At 38.2% G+C, this 21,061-nt stretch overlaps 1 protein-coding gene across 6 annotated transcripts in view; it reads left to right on the top strand.

Moving 5' to 3' along the window:
• Window positions 1-892: 892 nt before the first annotated feature.
• Window positions 893-21,061, top strand: part of LOC149181216 (uncharacterized) — a 134,464-nt gene continuing 114,295 nt past the window's right edge. Inside the window, exons 1-7 of one of the 6 annotated variants that reach the window (XR_016257000.1) lie at window positions 893-1,700; window positions 3,647-5,102; window positions 5,209-5,393; window positions 8,934-9,014; window positions 9,179-9,265; window positions 9,466-9,591; window positions 9,713-9,787. Coding sequence is in view for 4 of the 6 variants with exons in the window: in XM_089416494.1 (XP_089272620.1) it covers window positions 1,635-1,700; window positions 3,647-5,102; window positions 5,209-5,393; window positions 8,934-9,014; window positions 9,179-9,265; window positions 9,459-9,591; window positions 9,713-9,787 (2,083 nt within the window). In the remaining 2 variants the exon portion in view is untranslated. Of the gene's footprint in view, window positions 1,701-3,504; window positions 5,103-5,208; window positions 5,394-8,933; window positions 9,015-9,178; window positions 9,266-9,458; window positions 9,592-9,712; window positions 9,788-21,061 lie in introns of all 6 variants that reach the window. The other 5 variants (XM_089416495.1, XM_089416496.1, XR_016256999.1 and 2 more) reach the window with 5 other exon arrangements.

The following is a 21,061-nucleotide window of genomic DNA, read 5'->3' as shown; positions in this document are numbered from 1 at the left end:
ATGTGTTTCCTCTTTACAAGCCATTGGTTCAAATTTAGAGAAGCCAAAATATGTACACCTCCTAAAATTAAGTGGTCAAATCACTACATACAAGAGGTCCCTTGTCTCCCCAACAAATGAGTTTGGGAAATTAAGTGGTCAAATCACTACATACAAGAGGTCCCTTGTCTCCCCAACAAATGGATTTGGGTCTATTGTTCCCCAGACAAAAAGATTTTAGTTTATTATTCTCCAAAAAAAAATATCATACATTAATTCAATGTATAATAAAACATAGAAAAATTATGAATTACACACTTTACTTCACAATTAATCTTAACAATACCTTATACTACAAACAAAAAATACCATAAACAATAAAAATTTGGAATCCCTACTCTAAACAAAATGATTTCACAAATCAATTTAATATTTAACTAAACTTAAAATTATTAAATACCAAATTTACTTCATTATAATTCCTAATAAAAACAACATAAATTAAAATACATCTTCATTTTCACTCCCTCCCAATTAAATAAAAAACATTCCAATTTAATAAAATAAAATCCCAATAAATAAAAAACTTCCAATTTCAGAAAATAAAATCCCAAAACCAAATAGGACAACTTTGATGGGCGCTCCACTTGCAACTTCTTTATGACTCATCCAAATTTTAATATAACACATTATTGCATGCTGCTACTTTAGCTATAATATATAATTCTAACTGCATCAAATGACTGGTCCTAATTTTAATATAACACATTATTGCACGCCGCTACATTAGTTATAATATATAATTCTAACTGCATCAAAAAGGGCGAACTTGCCGCATCCAACTCCATTAAAAAATGACGGAACTTGCCGCATCCAGAGAAATGGAAACTAGATAATCTTTTTAATAAAAAATATGCCGTTGTCGAGAATCATGTAACGCTGGACGCACTTTATACACACAGTGCATGCACTCGATCTCATGGTGAGGCCCTTTCACGTCCACGTTCACATGCTTAGAAAAAGGATAGAAAATGGTCGTTCATCTGGTTCCAATAATGTCGGCCGTGCTGGACCGAATTTTGACGGTTGTCCACACAGACAGCTAAATGTTAATCCTCGGATCGACTCGTTCCAGTTTCCGACATGGTAAAATTCTTGTCGAGATTCGATCCGTAGACCTGCACTCTAGCTTTCCGTCGTTTACTGTCTCGAATATGGAGTGAGCGCCTCTCAAATATTCAACGCCCCTGTTCTTTTTTCTGCACGGTAGAAGCCGACAGACCACACCCAGACACGCGCTTACGATCGAGGAAAAAAAAGTTGAAAAATACAATAGAAAACCTGAAAGCCTTGCTGGGCCCCATTGCTCAACAGTAATTTGATTTCCACTTCTCAGCCAGTGCCGTTCCAAAACATACGTCGGCGTCCAGTGGCGTCTGTCTGGAAGTACCGGAGCCGTTTTGAATGCCGGATTCTCGTTTGGAGTTTTCGGAGTCCTGTCTCACCGCCTTTCAGAGAATGGATTTTATCCATTTTCCTCCTCCTTCTCCTCGCTCAAAAGCATGTCAGGCGGGCGGGAACGGCAGAGGCGAAGGGGAATTGGCCGAAAAGTTCGCAATTCATTTGCTGGTTTACTTTAAAGAGCAGTTCTCGAGATGGAAGGGCATTGGGCTTTCTCGAGGAGAGCGTTTTCTTGGAGGTCTCGGGATCGAAGCCCGAAGGTACGAGATCTATTTTGAAATTACTTTCATTGCCAATTTCAACTTTTTGCAGTTTCGGTGTTCTGGAAGGCTTACTTTATTTCGAGGTTATTCTTTATACGCTTTCTTTTTTCTTTCATTTTTTGCGCATCTTTAGAGCTTTATTCCTTGTCTATAGGATAAGATGTAGAAAGAAATCCTCGTTATTCTCTGTTCCAGCCCCGTGTAAGTTTGGGCCGGTCTCTCAGACCTTGTTTGATAACGAGGAGGTTTTAACTTTGAAATTTGCTAAAGGGGTCTGACATTGAAAGTTCAGGCCAAATGGAAATGAAAGAAGAAAAAGATGAACCGGGAAGTTGTTGGCTGTTAATGTGAAAAGTGTATTGTTATTTGAAGTCATTTGTTCAAATCGAGATTGTTCCCGCTCAGGAACAAAGCTGTTGAGGAAGAGTTGTGGCTTAGTTAGACCAGAGGGGAAAGAAATAGATCACTCGAGGGAAAAAATGAGAGAATTTATGTCAAGCGAGGTTTAGATTTGCAGTGCTCGAACAGGGTTGTTGTAGGTTTACCGCGTTGGCACATTGAGATTCTCTTTGGCTCAGGATAGATTGATTGTTACTTCCAAACCTCAGATGTGATGTTGTAGTTTAAGATAAGAAAAATGTGGAAGAAGGCTGGAAGCCTAAGGTGACAGGCAAAGGGAAGAAGAGTTTTAATGCAGAGTCGACATCGCTTAGAGTTGCAGTGTTGGAGTCAGGTTGTTGCTGGCAGCTCATAGGGCGAATTTCTGTGCTGCTTGTTCATGTTTAGATCATTCCTGGCAGGGATTTATTGTCTTAAGTGCTGAGGAAGAATCCTATCTATATAGAAAAAGAATAAGGGATTTTTTTTGGATGCAATGCCCAGGGTTAAAAAGTTGTAATTTAGATCAATTCTAACATTAGTTATCCCCAGTTTGTACTCGTTTTCTTGGAGATTTTGATATGCAAATTGTGCTATTGCTGAATCAAATCGAGTTCTTACTGGTTCGGGACAGATTGTATCATCTAAAATTGTAAATGTCAAGAAAGAGCTGTAGTCTAAATAGAAAAAAAAAGAAAAGTGGAAGAAGAGTCGAAACTTAGAAGAAGAATTTGAATTCAGAATAACGTTTAGTGTTTCGATGTTGGGATCAGATAAGATTGTTGCAGGCTTCTCACGTGAAAATTTTATTACTAGAAATCCAGTCGTCTTAGAGGCTGGGAAAGAGTCATAGTTATGGATAAAAGTAAAACAGAAGGGGAAGAAGAGCAGAAGATTTAAACGAAATAGTCAGGATAAAAGAGTTCCAGTATAAACCAAATGATGTGTCATTGTTCAGTGCCGTGCAGTTTGGTCCAGGCTTGTTGCAGGATTTAAGTATGCAAATTGTGTTATTGCTTCATCGACCTGGCTTGGGAAAGATCGTCTATTGTGAACTTTAAATGCCAAAGAAGAGTTATGGCTAAGGTCAAAGTGAACAACAAGAAGAGCAGACACGTAGGCAAAATCAAACGTGAAGGAGTGTTTGGATTCAGATTAACATATAGAGTTCCAGTGTAGGAACAGGGTTGTTGGGTCGGGATTCAATTTATTTTTTCGTATTTCAAACTAAGATTGTTTCTGGCTGGGGAAAGATTGGTGTAGACTGAGATACCACGGAAGAGAAAATAGCTACTGCCTAGATAGAATAAGGAAGTAATAAAAGCTGGAATTTACATTAAAATTCAAATAGAAGGTGAAAAATAATTGAAGTATAAATAAAAATAGATAACCATGGAGTATAATCATAATATTTATTGTGTAGTGTTTGAAACAGGTCATTGTGGACAGTTAAGTTCAAACGTACTATAATTTTGTCAAACTCTGATTGATCAGTACGGGCCAAATAGAGGAGGAAGACGGGATTATAAAGAATGGGGGCTCATTTGGATCGTATGCATGTGCAGGAGAAAGAAAACAAGCAAATGTATGGGAGCTTTAGAAAAAGTTTTGGGAAATCCTGGCGTTTCAAACGATCAAATGACAATGCTGCTTCTTCCTTAGAGTCATCTGATTGTGCTACGTCTGATTCTCAGAGAAGGTCATTCTCAGCTTCCAAGCCACCATGCCAATCTTTTGGAAGTACTCAATCACAGGTTTACCCCCAGGATAACGTGTCATCATTGAATAAGCCTGGTCTACTTTATTCTTCAGCCCAGCTGCATGGTGAAAGGAGAATAGTGGCAGATGAAAGAAGAAGATTGTCGGATGTAGGAGTTTGGACAGAAACAAATGATAAGTTTGGTGAGGTTCCCAATGGTATGTATAAAAGATTACACATGCTTTCTCGTTCAGATAGGCATCCAGAAGTGGATTATACCTTTTCAAATATCAATTTTCATAAAGCATCCAAGGACTCCATTAAGGATGATTTACAGATGCACGATATTTGCCTTCTCGAAGAATCTACAAAGGTTGATTGCACTGAATTGCAGAAACATGACACCACTGTTATAAAGGTACCTAAAGATTGTGGCAATACTGAAGCTTCCTACAATGTCCATCTTGCAAGCAAACACTGTGATTGGAAATCTTTGGTATCTCATCCAGAGGCATCCAGTCAGGCTGTTATTAAAGATGGGAAGGACATTGCATATAATTCATCTGGAAAATCTGGTAATATAAAGTCCAGCCAGAAATTTTTAAAATCCAGTAAACATTTCTTATTGTCCCATAGTGCTGATGAAGCCAGATCTCGAGCTATAGCTTTGCAACGGTGGTTTAAGCACATCATTAAGAGAAAGGGATCACAAAATCTGAAGAGTGGAGAGAGGGAACAATATCACTCAGATGACCTGGATCAGTCAATGTGTATGAATGCCGAATTAGAAAATGATATTCTACAACAGAGAATCATAGAAGATAGAGGCCACAGCTCATCAGGACTCCATTCAATGGTATCCTCTTTGTTCAGAAAAAGTAAAGCAAATAAAGCTTATCTTGATGGCCCAGATTCACTGTCACAATTACTGCGTAGCAGCTCTCTTCCTCACACCGAATCCTACCATGTGTGTCAGAATATTCATGCAGACATGCCTCGGCGAAGCGAGGCCAGTGCTGGGAACTTGAGAAGATTTTCTGTCATAGGATCTGAGGAACTTGAGGTTCTTGAGTCAGAGGAGGTTCTCTTCCCACGGAGGAGACATCGAGAATCTATACACAAGAAGTCAGTTTTTCCTGAGAACCCTGCAACTGTACCAGTTCATGACATGGCAAAAAGTGTGGTAAATAAGTTTGATTCAGGAGCAGAAAATATAGGCTATCTCAATAACTTTTTGAGGAGACAAAGGACAAAGCTTAGCAATGTATCTCCAGGAGATGATTCCGGACGTGTCAAGATCATTCTCTCAGGATCTGATCTGTGTAAGCTACATGCATAGTTGCGTTTTCTGATATTTTAATAAATGTTTGATCATATGTCTGGGTTCTTTGTTTCATTATTCTTTAGTTCTCTGTGGGTGCATTGCAGCTTTAAGTTCTATGATGGCAGCAATCGGCTATGCATGGTTGTTGGAGTATTCAGCAACCCAGCAAGTGTGGAATCCAGTGCCTGTCATCAATACTACTCGGCAAAAGATGTGGGAGCATAGGGAAGCAGCATGGCTCTTCTACCACTCTGGCTTGGATGCTCGAACCCTCTTATTCTGTGATGAGGTAAATGGTAAACCCTTACATTCCTTATAAGGTAGGAGACAGGATTGCGAGAGCTCATTTGATGATTCTACACTACATTGTTTTGTTGCTCCTAATAAAATTTGTAGGCATAAATAAACTCCATATTATGAACGTTGAAACACAACCAAGTAGTTATATTTTTCCCATGGGACTATCCAAACCATGGTTAGAATATCAAAAATCACCATAGAAGTTCAGGACAAAATTGCCATTAAGTGTATTATTTCAACATTTCTTTGATTTCTGTTTATCTTGAATGCTGCCCATTGGGTCATGATAGTTTCAAGCTTGTCTGTCTGATAGAAAGATCTTCCTATTACCTCAGTTGAATCCTCATTTTCAAATTGCTTTCCTTGCTGTCATACTTGATATTGCCTTCGTAAAGATTTCGTGTCACCCACTGCAGTTGTCGCATACATTTCATACTGTTTCCTGAACAGACTCTCAAGTAACCATCATTACCACTAACTTTCCTGAATAGTAGCCATGATACTTCTGTACATAACTTCTGCATTATATTTGATGTCAGTTGCGAGTAAGGAAAACTTGGTATGTAGCCACAAAATGTTGAGAACAAGATTATAATGATTCTCCAACCCTGGGATAACTCAATCTACTTGAAAGTTATAGGTAGAACTGCTCAAATATGAATGGTGTTCAATGAGTTCCCTATGAAACTTCCTCTCTGTTGAAGATGTCATGCTCACATTTTAGTCCTTACATGATTTACCTTGTTTATTGCTCTAAACTGTCATGCCTATGTGGCACATTTTAAAATCTGTTGAACATTATCTTGATCTATTTATTCCTAAGTCAGGACTACTGTCGAAGTACTTCTGCTTAGAGAACCTGAATAGGGATAAGTCATTCATCCACATAAGAAATGTTTCTTTCCAGACTGCTTCCAAACGACAAATTGACATATCATGCCTTTCCATGGGCAAAGAAACCATACCATTTCCATCCTAATTGAAATAGTTTTCTTCCTGTACTTAAAGATGTATCAAAACATTCTTCTATATTTATGTTTGAATCAGGTTTAATTAAAATGCCAATGTTTTTTTCTAGATATGAAATGATGCTTATACAAAATAATATCCTCTACAACCGATACCCTAACTAAAAGGAACTAAGAATTGATGATGCATCAGGCTTGCAAGATTTTAATGAGTACGATATGCTAAAGTGACTTGGAATGGTTGTTTCTCATACTCTACCTAGTTGTTTACCTTGTTAGTGGATTCATAAAGCTATTCAAGTGCATTCAAGGAGGGTTCAAGATGCAGCGGTGAATGATTAATTCTTCTATCTTTTTTAATTCTCTTGATTCCTTCCTCTCATGTATGTTTTATCCTCATGGTTTATCCATCAGGAAATGATGTTGTACATGAGTTTGTGAGTGTAATGTCAGTGAAGGAAGACAATTAATTGAACATTTTTATGCTTTTTAATGACATGCTATGTTCCACTAACTGTCAGGGAGGGAAGGAGAGGGTTTGGGGATGACTTGAAGATACCTTGAATTCATAGGGAATGAGGAGAAGGGGAAGGCAAAAAACATATAAAAAATAATTTCAAAAGATCTAAAAATATAAAATTTCTTTTTGAAGATACATATTTTAAACAATAAAACTAAATTGCATGATCATCAAAATAGATTATTAAAAGATTAGAAATGGAGCTCATCCATTTGTACTGTCCTTTGCCTTGTGGAGCTCATCCTGTTGTACTTTTCCTTGTCCTCCATCGATTCCATGTCCACTGGAAGTCCAAGAGATTCCGTTTCAGTTACATGAAGCTATAATTGCTTTGCCTTCATGGAGTTCACGTGGACATTACATCCTCCAAAAATTTGTGCTTTTAACTCCAAGTTGTTGTTGATCTATGAATCTATGTGGTAGACCATTGCATGGTTAGTTTTGCACAGAATTCTCCCGTGACTCAGGTCCCACTTCTCCATGACACCCGTCATGTTCTTATTGGTGTGGGGTTGGAAGGGGCATGGGCTCTTGACAAGGGTCTCATGATGCCATGTGGATGTGAGCCATTTAATCTCTCTAGACCAAACAATCTACACACTCCCATGGTCTGACAGCACCCAAACAGAATGGGATGCACACTCCATCAATGGAATCTAATCTAGTGGTGAGAATGAGACAGTCTGACAGCTCCTGTGTTTCCACTCCCTGCCATCTGGCCTCTTCCATATCCAATGCCCTCTTCTACATCCGACATCAAGCCTCTAGTTGCCCCGTGGGTATAGTCACAACTACCAGTTTGTGTGAGCTATGCATTGCACATAGGATCCACTTCACAACTAGCTAGCCTACGGATTATTGTCACCTATCCTCTGTGACGAATCTCTGCAGTTATAGTCCATAAGCCTGTTGACACCTTGGTTGGGACTCCTCATTGTCAGCACATGTTGATGGGACCCATCGGTACCTCTCTTTGTTGGTGCAACTTGGTACTTGCCATCAGCACTTGTCCCAGTTTTACCATAGTTTTATTAAGGATTGGCTTCATGCCACTAATATGAGCTGTAATACTGGGAAACAAGGGCCTTGATCTTGTCTTCGCTTCAGTCCTTAGTCTCAATGGATTTAGCATCCACTTCATGGATCCATTTTGGATCCAGTTCTTGTTATTGAGCACCGAGAATATATGAATCACTGTTATTGAGCTTTATCTAAAATTTTAGTAGCCAGAATGACACCAAATTACACTTTGTTGTTCATTCTTTGATGAATTTCTTTTGCTTTTCTTGTTTTCCCACACTAGCAGGAACTTCTGCAGCCTGCTATGATAGCTTACAGTCCAAGGGCTAGCATCTCATATTTATGGACATTCCTTACCAGGCAATGAAGCATATACCATACACAACAAGAAAAATTGATATTCAAAGGAATAGAATAATAGCATGAAGCATTTAACTATACAAGACAAGTGAGATATAATATTCAAATAAATAGAATAATGGCAGAGACAGGATATATATTTTTACCAGGATGATGTTGTAAATCCACACCCATTGTCCGTACAGGTGGACATAAATTTTAATTGAGACTATGTTTCTTTTTTGTGCAACATTGCAATTTAAAGTTACTTTCTAATGTATGGCTACCGAGATGAAATTTGGTGTTTTCTCTGGTTCTTAGTATAGCAATAGGGGTAGAGTATGAAAGTTCAGGGGGTTATTGTTCCTCCTAACAATAACTGTGCTAAACAGAATCAGTCACAGAGCCTTTGTCATGGCAGCTTCTGTATTACTGACCTCTATTACTGTGTTTTAAATTAGTTATTGCTACCCTGTTTCTCTTTACATGCATGCTATTTTTAATTTATTTGTATTAAAGTACTGGACAAACATTTTGGTTCTAGAGCTGTCCCTGTTGAAAGACAATGCTGTACTTTTTGATGCTCTCTGCAAAAGTTTCATACTGAAGGGATAGAGTGCAATGGAGAATGAAGTACTGCTTGATTAAGATGATCATAAATGTCTCTCTGATTTGGTGACAGGTGGACCTGGAGAGTCTTGTTCATGCTCGACAACTTAGCATTATGGTTATTGGACAAGATGCCTTGAAAACTGAAGATGAGGTGAATTCCTTTTTACTTGTAAATATGTAGTCTCTTGATTCAATCCAAGAAGGGTAAATTGTTTATAATTAATCTTTCCTTAACTGGAAGAAAGTCGTTATAACTGTATTCTTTAGGGGATACTGCTTTCTTATTAAAATTTTTAATTTTTATTGTTGGATCAGGTTGCTTCACTATGCACTATCCTCGTTGAAGAATACAAAGAACATGCATATGAACTCTTGCGACTTCCTTATATAAGGAAAATTTTGGTACACAGTTCATCTTTATTCTCCATTATGTATTTTATCTTTTGTTCTTAATGTCTATGGCAACATTTGCAAGGCAAAGAGTCTTCAGTATTTTGTGCGCAACGTTCTAATCTTTGTGAGCTTTTGAGTCTCGGACACATCTGCATTTTTCTTATTTTCATTGTTGAGTCTTTGAGGAAATTACAACTGTCAGCTTGCAGGTATTCTTCTTGATACACAGAACCTTGATTCAACTGCTGTATATTTCACCACAAGGGATAGAGTTGCAGTTGATTTACTGCTTGTTGGTTGCAGCCAATATTATAGATACTCTCTCTTTGATGAGTGTATGTCATCCATTATTTTCATTTTGTTTTGTTGAGGATATAAGTATATTTCTTTACAGTTTCATATCACTGACTTGACTTAGGCTTGTGGATTGATGCATTTTCCTGTATTTTGCTGTAGTGAATCAGAATCACAGTGATAGTTCATTTGAGGAAGCAATGCGAGACATTTACGGAGAGCCTCCTAGTAATTCTGGTAAGGATTTTAACCATCTAGAGTTTTACAGTGTTTGAAGGGCCTTTGTTATGTGCCTATTAATCAATTGATTACAACATAAGTAATGGGTCATCTCTCTTGATGTATGGCAATGTCACCCCTTCATAATTTAAACGAATCACAAGATAATTTAATACACCAGTTAGTTATAAGATATCCATTTTGTTGGGTTCACCCCTTTACCCTAGGTTTCATCTCTATTCGTATTAAAGCAAGAGTGGGTTATTTTTAATGCTTCCACCATCATTCTTTTGCTTTCTTCTCTTAATGCTTTACAATTTTTCCCTTCAGCTAGTTTGTTCTATCTACTTCATTGCTCTGAGCTGTGTTTGCCCTTCCATACTGTCTGCTGTTTGCCCCATTCTGCCCTTTCATAGAGTCTGTTGCATTTTCCTTTCAACCCTTATCTTTTCATGTTTGTCTCTTTATCTTCTTCTTTGTTGGGTAGTTCTCTTCACCTGCTCTTCTTTTCTATGCTCTTTTTTACGATTACTGTGTCTCCCTTTTATCCTTTATGTGATTTTGTCTTTTGGTAAAGAAAATAGTTTTAGTGATGTGAAGCGCCCATAGCAAAGAGTCTCTAGTACAACACTACTAAAATTTACATTACTGTGGATTGGCCGACAACAAGACATTCAAAACAAACATGTCCTTTTAACCAGAACCAAACAGCCCCAAAACTGGACATGTAAATAAAAGACTTAACAACATCATCCATTAAACTGACACCTCTTAGAGAATTAAATCCAGTCACAAAAAGCATAAAAGCTGAAACTACTTGCGCAGAGAGTGTTGCAGAAATCTCAAGATCTGGAGGGCCTTTCTTCTTCTCATGGCCGGAAGATCTTCCATATATACTGGGTCCTTGTGCTTCACCATAAATCCCACTTGGTACTTCAGGTAGTTGTGGAAGATTTGTTTTAGGGTTTCATCCTCTGGCCAGTATTTATCTGCAACTTTATCCAGTACAACCATTTTCTTGAGCAGGGCTACAGTTTTTTCTTCACTTTTGCTTGTCTTTTCACATTCATTTCATCCCATCTCAGAGACTCCTCCCAAATTTGCATAAAGCATTGTATTGCATGTCCATAGTGTTATCACTTGAAACCGTAAGTGATGGACATTTAGGCAAAGTGCCAATGTCATTTTACACAATCCTTCTCACAGTTCTCTTTGGGCTAATGCTTGCTAGCCTGAAGGGGGAATCTTTAATGATTTGAGACCAAAAATCTTCAAGCATACCCTGCTAAAAGGCTTCGAATTTTCAAAAGTACTCACTGAAATCTCTGAAATTACCCATGTTTCTGCTTTTAAAACGCTCAAAATTGGCAAAACTTCAGATTTATATGCAAGAATGTTAAATTAGCTTTTACCCTTGTAAATCTGCTATAAACTACTTGGGATCTGTGACCAAAAGTAGCAGATATGCAAGTAATACATTCAATGGGTAAGCTCAATCAGTTTAAATCGGTGTGGAAAAAGTCTACAAAAAATGGGGATTAAATCCTAAAATTGTGATTTTTTCAACAAAACGATTTAATCCTCCGATTTTTTGCAGACTTTTTTCAGAAACGAAAAAATCGCGATTTATTCGTTATATGCCCGATTTTATCGGGAGTCGACCCAAAAAGTCTGTTGTCTTGAGAGTTGAGACTCAGACAAGACTCAAGATTCAGGAGTTGATTCACTATTTTGATATGTGATGTAGCACTAGACTTCATATACATATTATATATTAGCTTTATTTACATGTTTATGTGGAAATGCATTTATTTGATGTTGTGGATACTCTAGATGTTAAAAAAATTAAAAAATATGAATATTTTTGTGTTTTTTTTAATTTTGCCGACTTTTTGCCGACTCTTTCAAAAAACTCCCGACTTTAACGAGTTTTTCAACTTTTGGACCCTTGCCAAATTAATCCCGACTTCGACTTTTTCCACATTGGTTTAAATACACTGTTTCAGGGTGGAGTTCATCAAGAGGTCTCCGACTCTCCAGTTCTAGTGTGGTTAAGATTCAAGTTGTTAGTTTACCTGTGTATATCGGACAGTGTTCCAACTACAGCACGTCCTCCTTCAGCAGAGCAGTCTGTACGTGTGCCCCTCTTCAGCAGTCCATACAAAAGTTAAGAGGGCACACTAGTTTTTACGGAGGAAAGAGAGCAATGAGGGATGTGCATGCCAAAAGCTTTGCATGCACATGCCCATGTTTAGTGAATTTCTAGTTTTAGATGCATTTTCTAAATTAGCAGTTTGGTCTAGATATGTTTTATGATTTAATTAGTTTTGTATGCATGCAGTTGTGGGTGCAGTTCCCTAAGTTTACAGGGGCACTTATGCATGGGATTTTCCAGCTTAATGAAGGGCGCAGATCTCTAGGAGAGCGCACCTCTGTTTTGGCTCGATTATCCATGTAGTCAGGTGCACTAGAGTTAGGAGTTTTTACTGGCACTACATTTTTACTGCCAGTAATGGTACTGTTGTGTATGTGTCCAGATTCACTGTATCCCTTTTCTTCCTACTCTATAAAGGAGAAGTTATTGTTAGTGAATTTTGGGTCTGAGGCTGTAGTTTTTGCTTTCTGTTTTAGAGATTTAGGAATGCTGTTTTTAGGTGTTAGAATAGTGTGTTTGCTGTTTTATTTATCAGCAGTATGTGTAGGTTAAAGTACCAGCAGAAATTTTGATTGGTGTTTTCAGTATTAACCATCTACGGTGTCAAGTTAGTTTCTAGGGTACAGAATTTGCTCATCATGGTTTGATTTTTGACATGGTATCAGGGTGTATTTGCTGAAACCCTTCAGGAGTCTGTATATGGATAGTAGGGCTGCTACCTGTGAGAGAAGGTCATGGCGATGTTTGAAGGGTGAGATTCCCATGATCCATGCTTGAGAAAAGCATTGTGAACTTGAGATATGTTGCATTTAGGTCGCCGATCTGTTTTGTGTATCAGGGTAGTCCAGTGCAGCACTATGACCACAGACAGTCTGAGATTTGAAGACAGATTGGAAGGTCCCTCTAACTTTATCTTGCAAAGTGTTGGGTATGGATGGTTTTGGAGTATGATTTGTAGAAGTTTGTTGAGAAACAAGTTGTAAAGCCTATTGATCTGTGTTGTTGTTAAAACATCATAATAAGATGGCCAAGACGAAGAGAGTCATCCTTGACTTTATGAAGGATCACTTTATCCCTCATATTGCTGGGAAGGTCACACGAAAGGGAATGTTTGATGCTCTAGTCATTATAAAGCAGAGTAAGAACATGAATAGGAAGATGCTGTTATGGAATAAGCTTAGAGCCATGCAGATGAACAAGACAGATACCATAGCCACCTACTTGATGAAGATTACTAAACTCCATGATCAACTTGTAGCAACTGCAGAAAAGGTCAAGGGTGAAGAGTTAGTACCCATATCATTAAATGGGTTTTCTTTCTCTTGGTAGCCTTTTGTTTGGGGGGTTTGTGCCCGAGAAAAACTTCCCACTATGGGAGGACTTCATCTAGGAGGAGATGAGATAGGAGAGTGTTGCATGCACAACGGAGGAGGAGCTTAAAATTGCCTTCATTATCAAGATGAAGAACAACAAGAAGCAAGGAGGATAGACCTAGGATATATGGTTGAGTTTGATGATCAACAAGTCCTAATTTAAATGAAATTTCCATATCCTATTGGGTTTTGGCTAGAGGTGTACGAGAGGGTGGCCTATATAGGTTGCAGGGGAATCCTACTAGAACTGTAGTGCATGACAATGGCAACTTGTGTGAGTGTTGACAAAATTGGCTAGGGCACTTACACTATGGTGCATTTTTGAGCTCGAAGGACATGATGTAGGATTGCCGGACTTCAAGGTTGAGAAGAAAGGAGTGTAAACATTGTGCATTCGCAAGTGTGTGTAGGCTATATTTTTTAGCAATGAGCATAGTTAAGAGAGATTCTTGACCAAATCCACCCATATGTATGGGGACCCATGAGTTCAACTTTCTTATTAGGTAACATTTAGCATGCTTCTTTTATTGATGATTCATATACGAAGTCTTGGATTTACTCCATGAAGACCATGGATGAAGTCTTTGTGAAGTTTCATCTTTCAAGAGTTAAGGTTCTTGTAGAAAATCAAATAAGAAAGTAAATTAAGGTATGTTGCAGGTAATGTGCCCCCTTGGTACTAGTTACATTTCTATATTGAAATGTTGAAACACACCAGAAACATGTTTCGACCCATATGAAATATGTTGCACATGTGGGAAACATGTTTCGTATAGATTGAAATGCGTTTCCAGAAAAAGATTATTCGTTTTTTCCTTAATTTGATTGTTGGGTCACGTTATTGCAAAATCTAGCACCCTAGTACAAAGTGCTGAGAAATCTAGGGCATGAATAGTTAAAATATTTCTCTGTTTGATAATTGCTTGTGATATACTTTTACTTATTAGCTTATGATCTTTTCTTTGTTATGTTATTATTGTGTTCTTTTCATCAAGACAATTACCAATAATAAAAGACAAGTGACACAGTATGTAGGCTTGTCAGCCAGGGCCAAAGCCTCTCACCTCTTTAGAGGAAAACCCGATCAAAATTCTTCTTCTAGATTTTCAATTGACGAGTACCAAGACCATGACACAGACCCTTGACTCTAGTATCCTCCCAAGAACCTTGTCACTATCCTTGATGCTCTGCCTCTTCCCTAAGACTTCCTTTCTTGATCTAGAAATGCTCTCCTCAGCTCCTTCTAGAGAAACTCGGTCTCTATATCCTTTAGACTGCTGCTTCTCGACTCCTTCTAGAGAATCTCGGTCTCTAGGCTTTCACTGGTTTCCTCTAGAGAAACTCGGCCTCTAGATCTCGGTCACCTAGAAGAGTCCTTCTCTTGCCGCCCCAGAAGAAACCTCTCCTTCGCTGATCCAAAAGAATCCTTCTTCGCTGCCACATACGAATCTCTTTTGCTATACCCAGAAGAACCCTTCTTCGCTATGCCCAGAAGAAATCTATCTTCGCACTACCCAGAAGAAAACCTTCTTCTCCCTTCTTTGCACTTCTCTTTGAAGCCTCTTTCTTCGCACTTCTCTTGACCCCTTCTTTGCACTTTTGTTTCCTCTTCTACTTCACACTTCTACTTGTCGAGATCAAGTCGAGTTTCTTGCTTTTAATGGAGGCCGAGTGTGGCTATATATACACTTTCCCTCATGTCGTTTAGGCCGACATGATTACTTGTAGTTAGGTCGACTTCATCTGGCATGTTCTTCCATCGTCTTCATCTGGCATGTTCTTCCATCGTCTTCATCTGGCATGTTCTTCCATCGTTGTAGGTCGACTTGAAGAGGATAAGTAACAAGGTCTTGGAGGTTACTTTACATAGACAATTTTGACCTTTTACAAAGTGTAACATGACTTCATTACATGACAATGACTCTATCATTTTATGACTAGATGAAAAATAAATCCTAAAGACTCTCAATGGGAGTCTTGACTTCAAAAATAAAATCTCTTGCTCATGAAACCCATGTAGCAAGTCAATACAATAATTTTTTTTCTTCTTCTTTACATCTCATTAAATAAAATCATATTCACATGTCATTATGAAGACCGAACCTAGTTACACTTTTCAACACTTCCTCTTAACTAGGGAGGTATTCATAATGGTACTTGGACTTTCTCAATATGAAGAATTTCTCATAAGAAGAATTTGGATTGGTAACTCATTTGTATAGCATCATATCAACCAACATTGTTACATAGAAAGGCCTTGACTAATAGCTCCTTATCTCCACAAGATCAGAGCTCAATGCTGGTGAGACTAATGATTTATAAACACCCTCATCATTGTCTATCTCAGAACATACCCCACTCGGGTTCTCTCAAGGTATGTTCCATGAGGACTGTTCTTATCTTGGACTCCCCAGCCCTCAAAGAATATCGGTCCTCCATGACTACTCTTCCATTGGATGCCCTATCACATCCCGGAAGAGTATCAGATGCCAAATGATTACCCAATCCTCCATTATGTCTTCCCAAGTGAAGACCAGAATGACATGTTTGTCTCTCCCTCTCAAATATGGAAGACATATTCCAATAAAGGAATGTACCTAAGCTCCCTCTTGGCTTAGGAATTTCCAAGTTTCTTCCAAGTAAGAAACTTCTTATCAGGTTCCCTCTTAACTAGGGACCTACAACAACTCCTCACGTGGAACAACCAGCTGCCTAAAGAACTCCTCTTTTCTTCGATGTCATCAATTTCTATTGTCGTGGAGTCTTCATCTTTTGAGTCATATTCATAGGGCACATACCATCCATCACTTTCATCCATGAGTTAGTCATGTCCTCATCTATTTAGAAAGTTATCCATAAGATTTTTCATCTGGCCTTTGCTTTATGTCATTCTGCCTTCATGCCATATTTTCCAGAAGGATCTTACATCCTTCAATATGGTCCTCTTGGAAGTCATCCACAAATATTCCCTTAGGCAGTCCTTCATAAGCCCATCCAGATATTAGTTCAAAAATAAATGAACACTTAAATCAAAATCACCTTTGTGATGGTCTTTCTTCATGACATCTTCTTGTAGGTATCAGCATCCTGCAAGCAGATTGACACATTTCCCACAGATATACATTATCAAGGGTCTCTATCTTTTTCCGTCTTCCATTAGAGTCTTCATATCTTTCCGGGAGATCCTTCATGAGCCCATCCAGATATTAGTTCAAAAATAAATGAACACTTGAATCAAAATTACCTTTGTGATGGTCTTTCTTCATGACATCTTCTTGTAGGTATCAGCATCCTACATGCAGATTGACACATTTCCTACAGATATCCATTGTCAAGGTTCTCTATCTTTTTCCGTCTTCCATCAAAGTCTTCATATATTTCCGGGAGATATTCTAGTCAACTCTTCTTGGTCTCAGATGTTGAATGCCTTCTACCTTTGTTGCATACGATCTCTTCCTTTCTTTTCACACTTCATTCCTAGGAGCTTCCAATCAGAGTTCCTCAATTGTAGTCAGCTTCCTCATGATTCATATGAGAACATATTATGTTGATTTCATCTAGTGCGACTTATGCTTTTCTGCAATCTTTCAGAGGAGGAGACCCTTTCTTCTTTTGATCATATTTCCCAAGATGGAAATAGTGATCCATATTATCTGCAACCATATGACATGACTTTCATAATAATCTATGTAAGCATACATACCTCATCTTTTCGTTTCGGTCATCTAGACTTCTTGTAGCAACTTTATTTGAACGAAAGAACTTTATCCTTTAGACCTGCTTTCCTGTTATGTCACCATACCATCATTTCTTGAATCCCTTGAGTTGGAATTCTTGATGAATACTCTTGCCTTCTTTTTAGATCGGTGAATCCTTTGATGAGGATTCCATCAGAGAAACTTGAGGATCTTTCATATCCTCACGCGACAAATGTTTCTTTATTGACTTTTGTATGATGATCCCAGTCAATGATGACCTCTACTTCTAAGTATCACTTGGGATTTCAGTGAGGTTTCCGAGAGCTCTTATTCTTCGAACTCAATAGAATTTCTTTCAGACATTATTTTTGCTACTCATGTCACGAGCTCTTACTTCTAATGCTTCTATCACGATGCTATTTTCTAATCTGATGCATCCTATCTTATATACATTGTTTCCTATCTATAATTTACAAGTGAAAAGTACCCTCTGATGAAGAAGATCATCTCAATCATAGTAGAGATCTTTTACTTCTTCATTCTTAGACTTCTTTGACTCAGGCTCTTTCACTTCTTTATTGATGTGGGCTTCTTCCCTATTCCTCTTGTCCTTACTATGTTTAGGACAATCTCTTCTATAGTGCCCAGGTTCTTGACATCCATAGCATCTTACCTTATCCACATTCCTCCTTTTCTTTTGAGGACCGAAGTTTCCAAATTTCCCTTCCTTTCTTGCCATAGCAGCGTATGCTTGATTCTACTCATTTGGTCCGACATCAACCTTTGCCTTAATTCTGGTTTCTTCGATCTTACAGAGTGACCATAGATCTTGAAATGGAGTAGTCTCTTTCTTTCCATATAAACTAGAAGTGAAGTTACCCCACTCTTTTGGTAGTGCATTTAGTACCACTATGGTCATCTCTCTATCAAACATGACTTCTCCCAGCTCTTGTAGTTGATCTTGAATTTCTGATATCCTCATAAAGTATGAGGCTATTCCATCTTCCTTGGATATCTTCAGTTTGTAGAGTTCTTTCCTTAATGAGATTACTTCTCCTGTAGTACTTACGAAAAAAAACTCTACCAATTTGTCATATATAGCTTTTGCAGTCTCCAACTTAGATACATATGGGATTAGAGAGTCTTTTATAGATTCTATAAGAATCCTCTGGGCTCTCACTTCTCCCTTCATGAATCTAGCATGTGCTTGAGTATCTTCCTTTGGAGGTTGGGTTATTGATCCCTTGATGTGATCCATGACCTCATTCTCAATAAGATTTAGGTCTGTCCTTTTCTTCCATGCAAGGAAATTTGCAGCCCCAACCAATTTATTGCTTTCCTTGCAAAAAGACATTTTGTTATTATCAGATATAGTCATAGACTTACTTGAGAGATTGATGCTTGCTTCCTCCTTAATCTTGATGTTGATAGAGGATTTTCTTCTTGAGAGATTGATGAGAGAGAGCTTGATTCACGATCCTCCTTGAATGATTTAGTCTTCCTTCTTTCTTGAAGATGGTTTCAAGACTCTTGTTGGTGTAGATTTCTTCGATCTAGGGTTTTTGAATATCTTTTCCTTGGTAACCCTTGGATTTGCTATGATTCTTTCTTCGGTGCTTGAATGGATGACTTGGAGTTCTTCGACTTGCTTTGATCTATGAAGTTCGATTCTCGTGTGTCAACTTGCTTTGAATGCCCCTTTCTTACTTCAACACCTAAGCTTTGATACCATGTTGAGAAATCTAGGGCATGAATAGTTAAAATATTTCTCTGTTTGGTAATTGCTTGTGATATACTTTTACTTCTTAGCTTATGATCTTTTCTTCGTTATGTTATTATTGTGTTCTTTTCATCAAGACAATTCCCAATAATAAAAGACAAGTGACATAGTATGTAGGCTTGTCATCCAGGGCCAAAGCCTCTCACCTATTGAGAGGAAAGCTTGATCAAAATTATTCTTTTAGATCTTCAATTGACGAGTACCAAAACCATGATACAGTCCCTTGACTTTAGTATCCTCCCAAGAGCCTTGTCACTATCCTTGATGCTCTGCCTCTTCCCTTCGACTTCCTTTCTTGATCTGGAATTGCTCTCCTCGACTCCTCCTAGAGAAACTCGGTCTCTATATCCTTCACATTGCTACTTCTCAACTTCTTTTAGAGAATCTCAGTCTCTAGGCTTTCACTGGTATCCTCTAGAGAAACTCAATCTCTAGATCTCGGTCATCCAGAAGAGTCCTTCTCTTGCTGCCCCAGAAGAAACCTCTCCTTCGCTGATCCAGAAGAATCCTTCTTCGCTGCCCCGGAAGAATCTCTTTTGCTATACCCAGAAGAACCCTTCTTCGCTATGCCCAAAAGAAATCTATCTTCACACTACCCAGAAGAAAACCTTCTTGTCCCTTCTTCGCACTTCTCTTTGAAGCCTCTTTCTTCGCACCTCTCTTGACCTCTTCTTCACACTTTTGTTTCCTCTTCTACTTAGCACTTCTGCTTGTCGAGATCAAGTCGAGTTTCTTGCTTCTAATGGAGGCTGAGTGTGGCTATATATACACTTCCCCTCATGTCCTTTAGGCCGACATGATTACTTGTAGTTAGGTCGACTTCATCTAGCATGCTCTTCCATCGTTGTAGGCCGACTTGAAGAGGATAAGTGACAAGGTCTTGGAGGATACTTTACATAGACAATTTTGACCTTTTACAAAGTGTAACATGACTTCATTACATGACGACGACTCTATCATTTTATGACTAGATGACAAATAAATCCTAAAGACTCTCAATGGGAGTCTTGACTTCAAAAATAAAATCTATTGCTCATGAAACCCATGTAGCAAGTCAATACAATAATTTTTATTTTTCTTCTTTACATCTCATTACATAAAATCATAATTACATGTCATTATGAAGACCGAACCTAGTTACACTTTTCAACACAAAGTCTCACTAAGCAACTTAGATTGAGCGCAACACTGGGAGAGTTATCACGATCGTCTCAACAACTACTCCTCTTGTTTCTATGGTTGGATCCAATCCCTACAAGTGAGGCTTCCTTGGTAGATCTTAGGGATCAAGTAACCCAATTAGACTTAGGGTAAATGCCCCCTAAGGGTTCTATAACAAGAATCACCCAAGGACCAGTATGCAACAATTAGGGTTTGGGAGATTTGAGGTATAATTTCAAGAGAGTGAGTTCAAAGGTCCTTATTGTTGAGAAATATAGGGCAGCTAGATTAGGGTGATTTCTCTTATTTGATAACTGCCTGTGATGTTCTTTTACTTGATGTACTTGTAATTAGTTTCTTCAATACTTGGTTATTATATTGTTCTTTTATCATCAAACAACTACCAAACTATAAAGATCAATGAGACAAGAGGACACAAAATGTAGGCTGCTAGCCAAGGCCAAAATCTCCTCTTGAGAGGAAAACCCACAAGAATTCTTCTATTCTTCTATAATCTTCAAATGACAAATTCCAAGACCTGAGACTCTTATCAAAGACCCCTCCAAGACCAAGTCAAACTTCTCCTTGATGAGCTTGCTTTTAACAAAGTCAAGCCAAGTCAAACTTGCTTCACAACAACTTGCAACTTCTCCTTTGACCATAATTTCGGACCCGCAATTTATGACTGTAATTCTCAACCTTCTTGCAGAAACCTTAGCTCGCACGTGTGGTTGGAATATTGTAGAATCAGTCTCTCTCTTTCTTCGCTCAAAGTGCTTCCTTCTCCTTAGGATTTCGACTTGCAAACTTATTCTTTTAAAGACAAAACTCAACTTCTTTAGTTGACTACAATTTGGTTCGTGATGTAGCAGAATTGATGTCCTAATTTCGCATGTGTGAGGAGATGGGAACCCAAAACTGTCTTCAATATTCGACTTGTCTTCTTTCTTTTGTTCTCTTCCTCTTTGCTAGGATTTCGTCTTCTTTTCTTGTCTTCTTGTGATTGAACTTGTGCGTGTCTATCTTCCTTCAAATGAGGTCGGTTTCACTCTTATATATACCATTCAAACAACCCTTATGAGGTCGACTTATCCTTGCTTAGGCCAACTTGTCCTCTGCTTAGGC

This window comes from Pinus tabuliformis, chromosome 3_2, assembly GCF_031772625.1.
Source record: "Pinus tabuliformis cultivar Carrire ecotype Pingquan chromosome 3_2, CPIR1, whole genome shotgun sequence".
Lineage (NCBI taxonomy): Eukaryota > Viridiplantae > Streptophyta > Pinopsida > Pinales > Pinaceae > Pinus > Pinus tabuliformis.
Note: the sequence above shows the minus strand (reverse complement) of the source record. Positions and strands in the feature narration are given on the sequence as shown.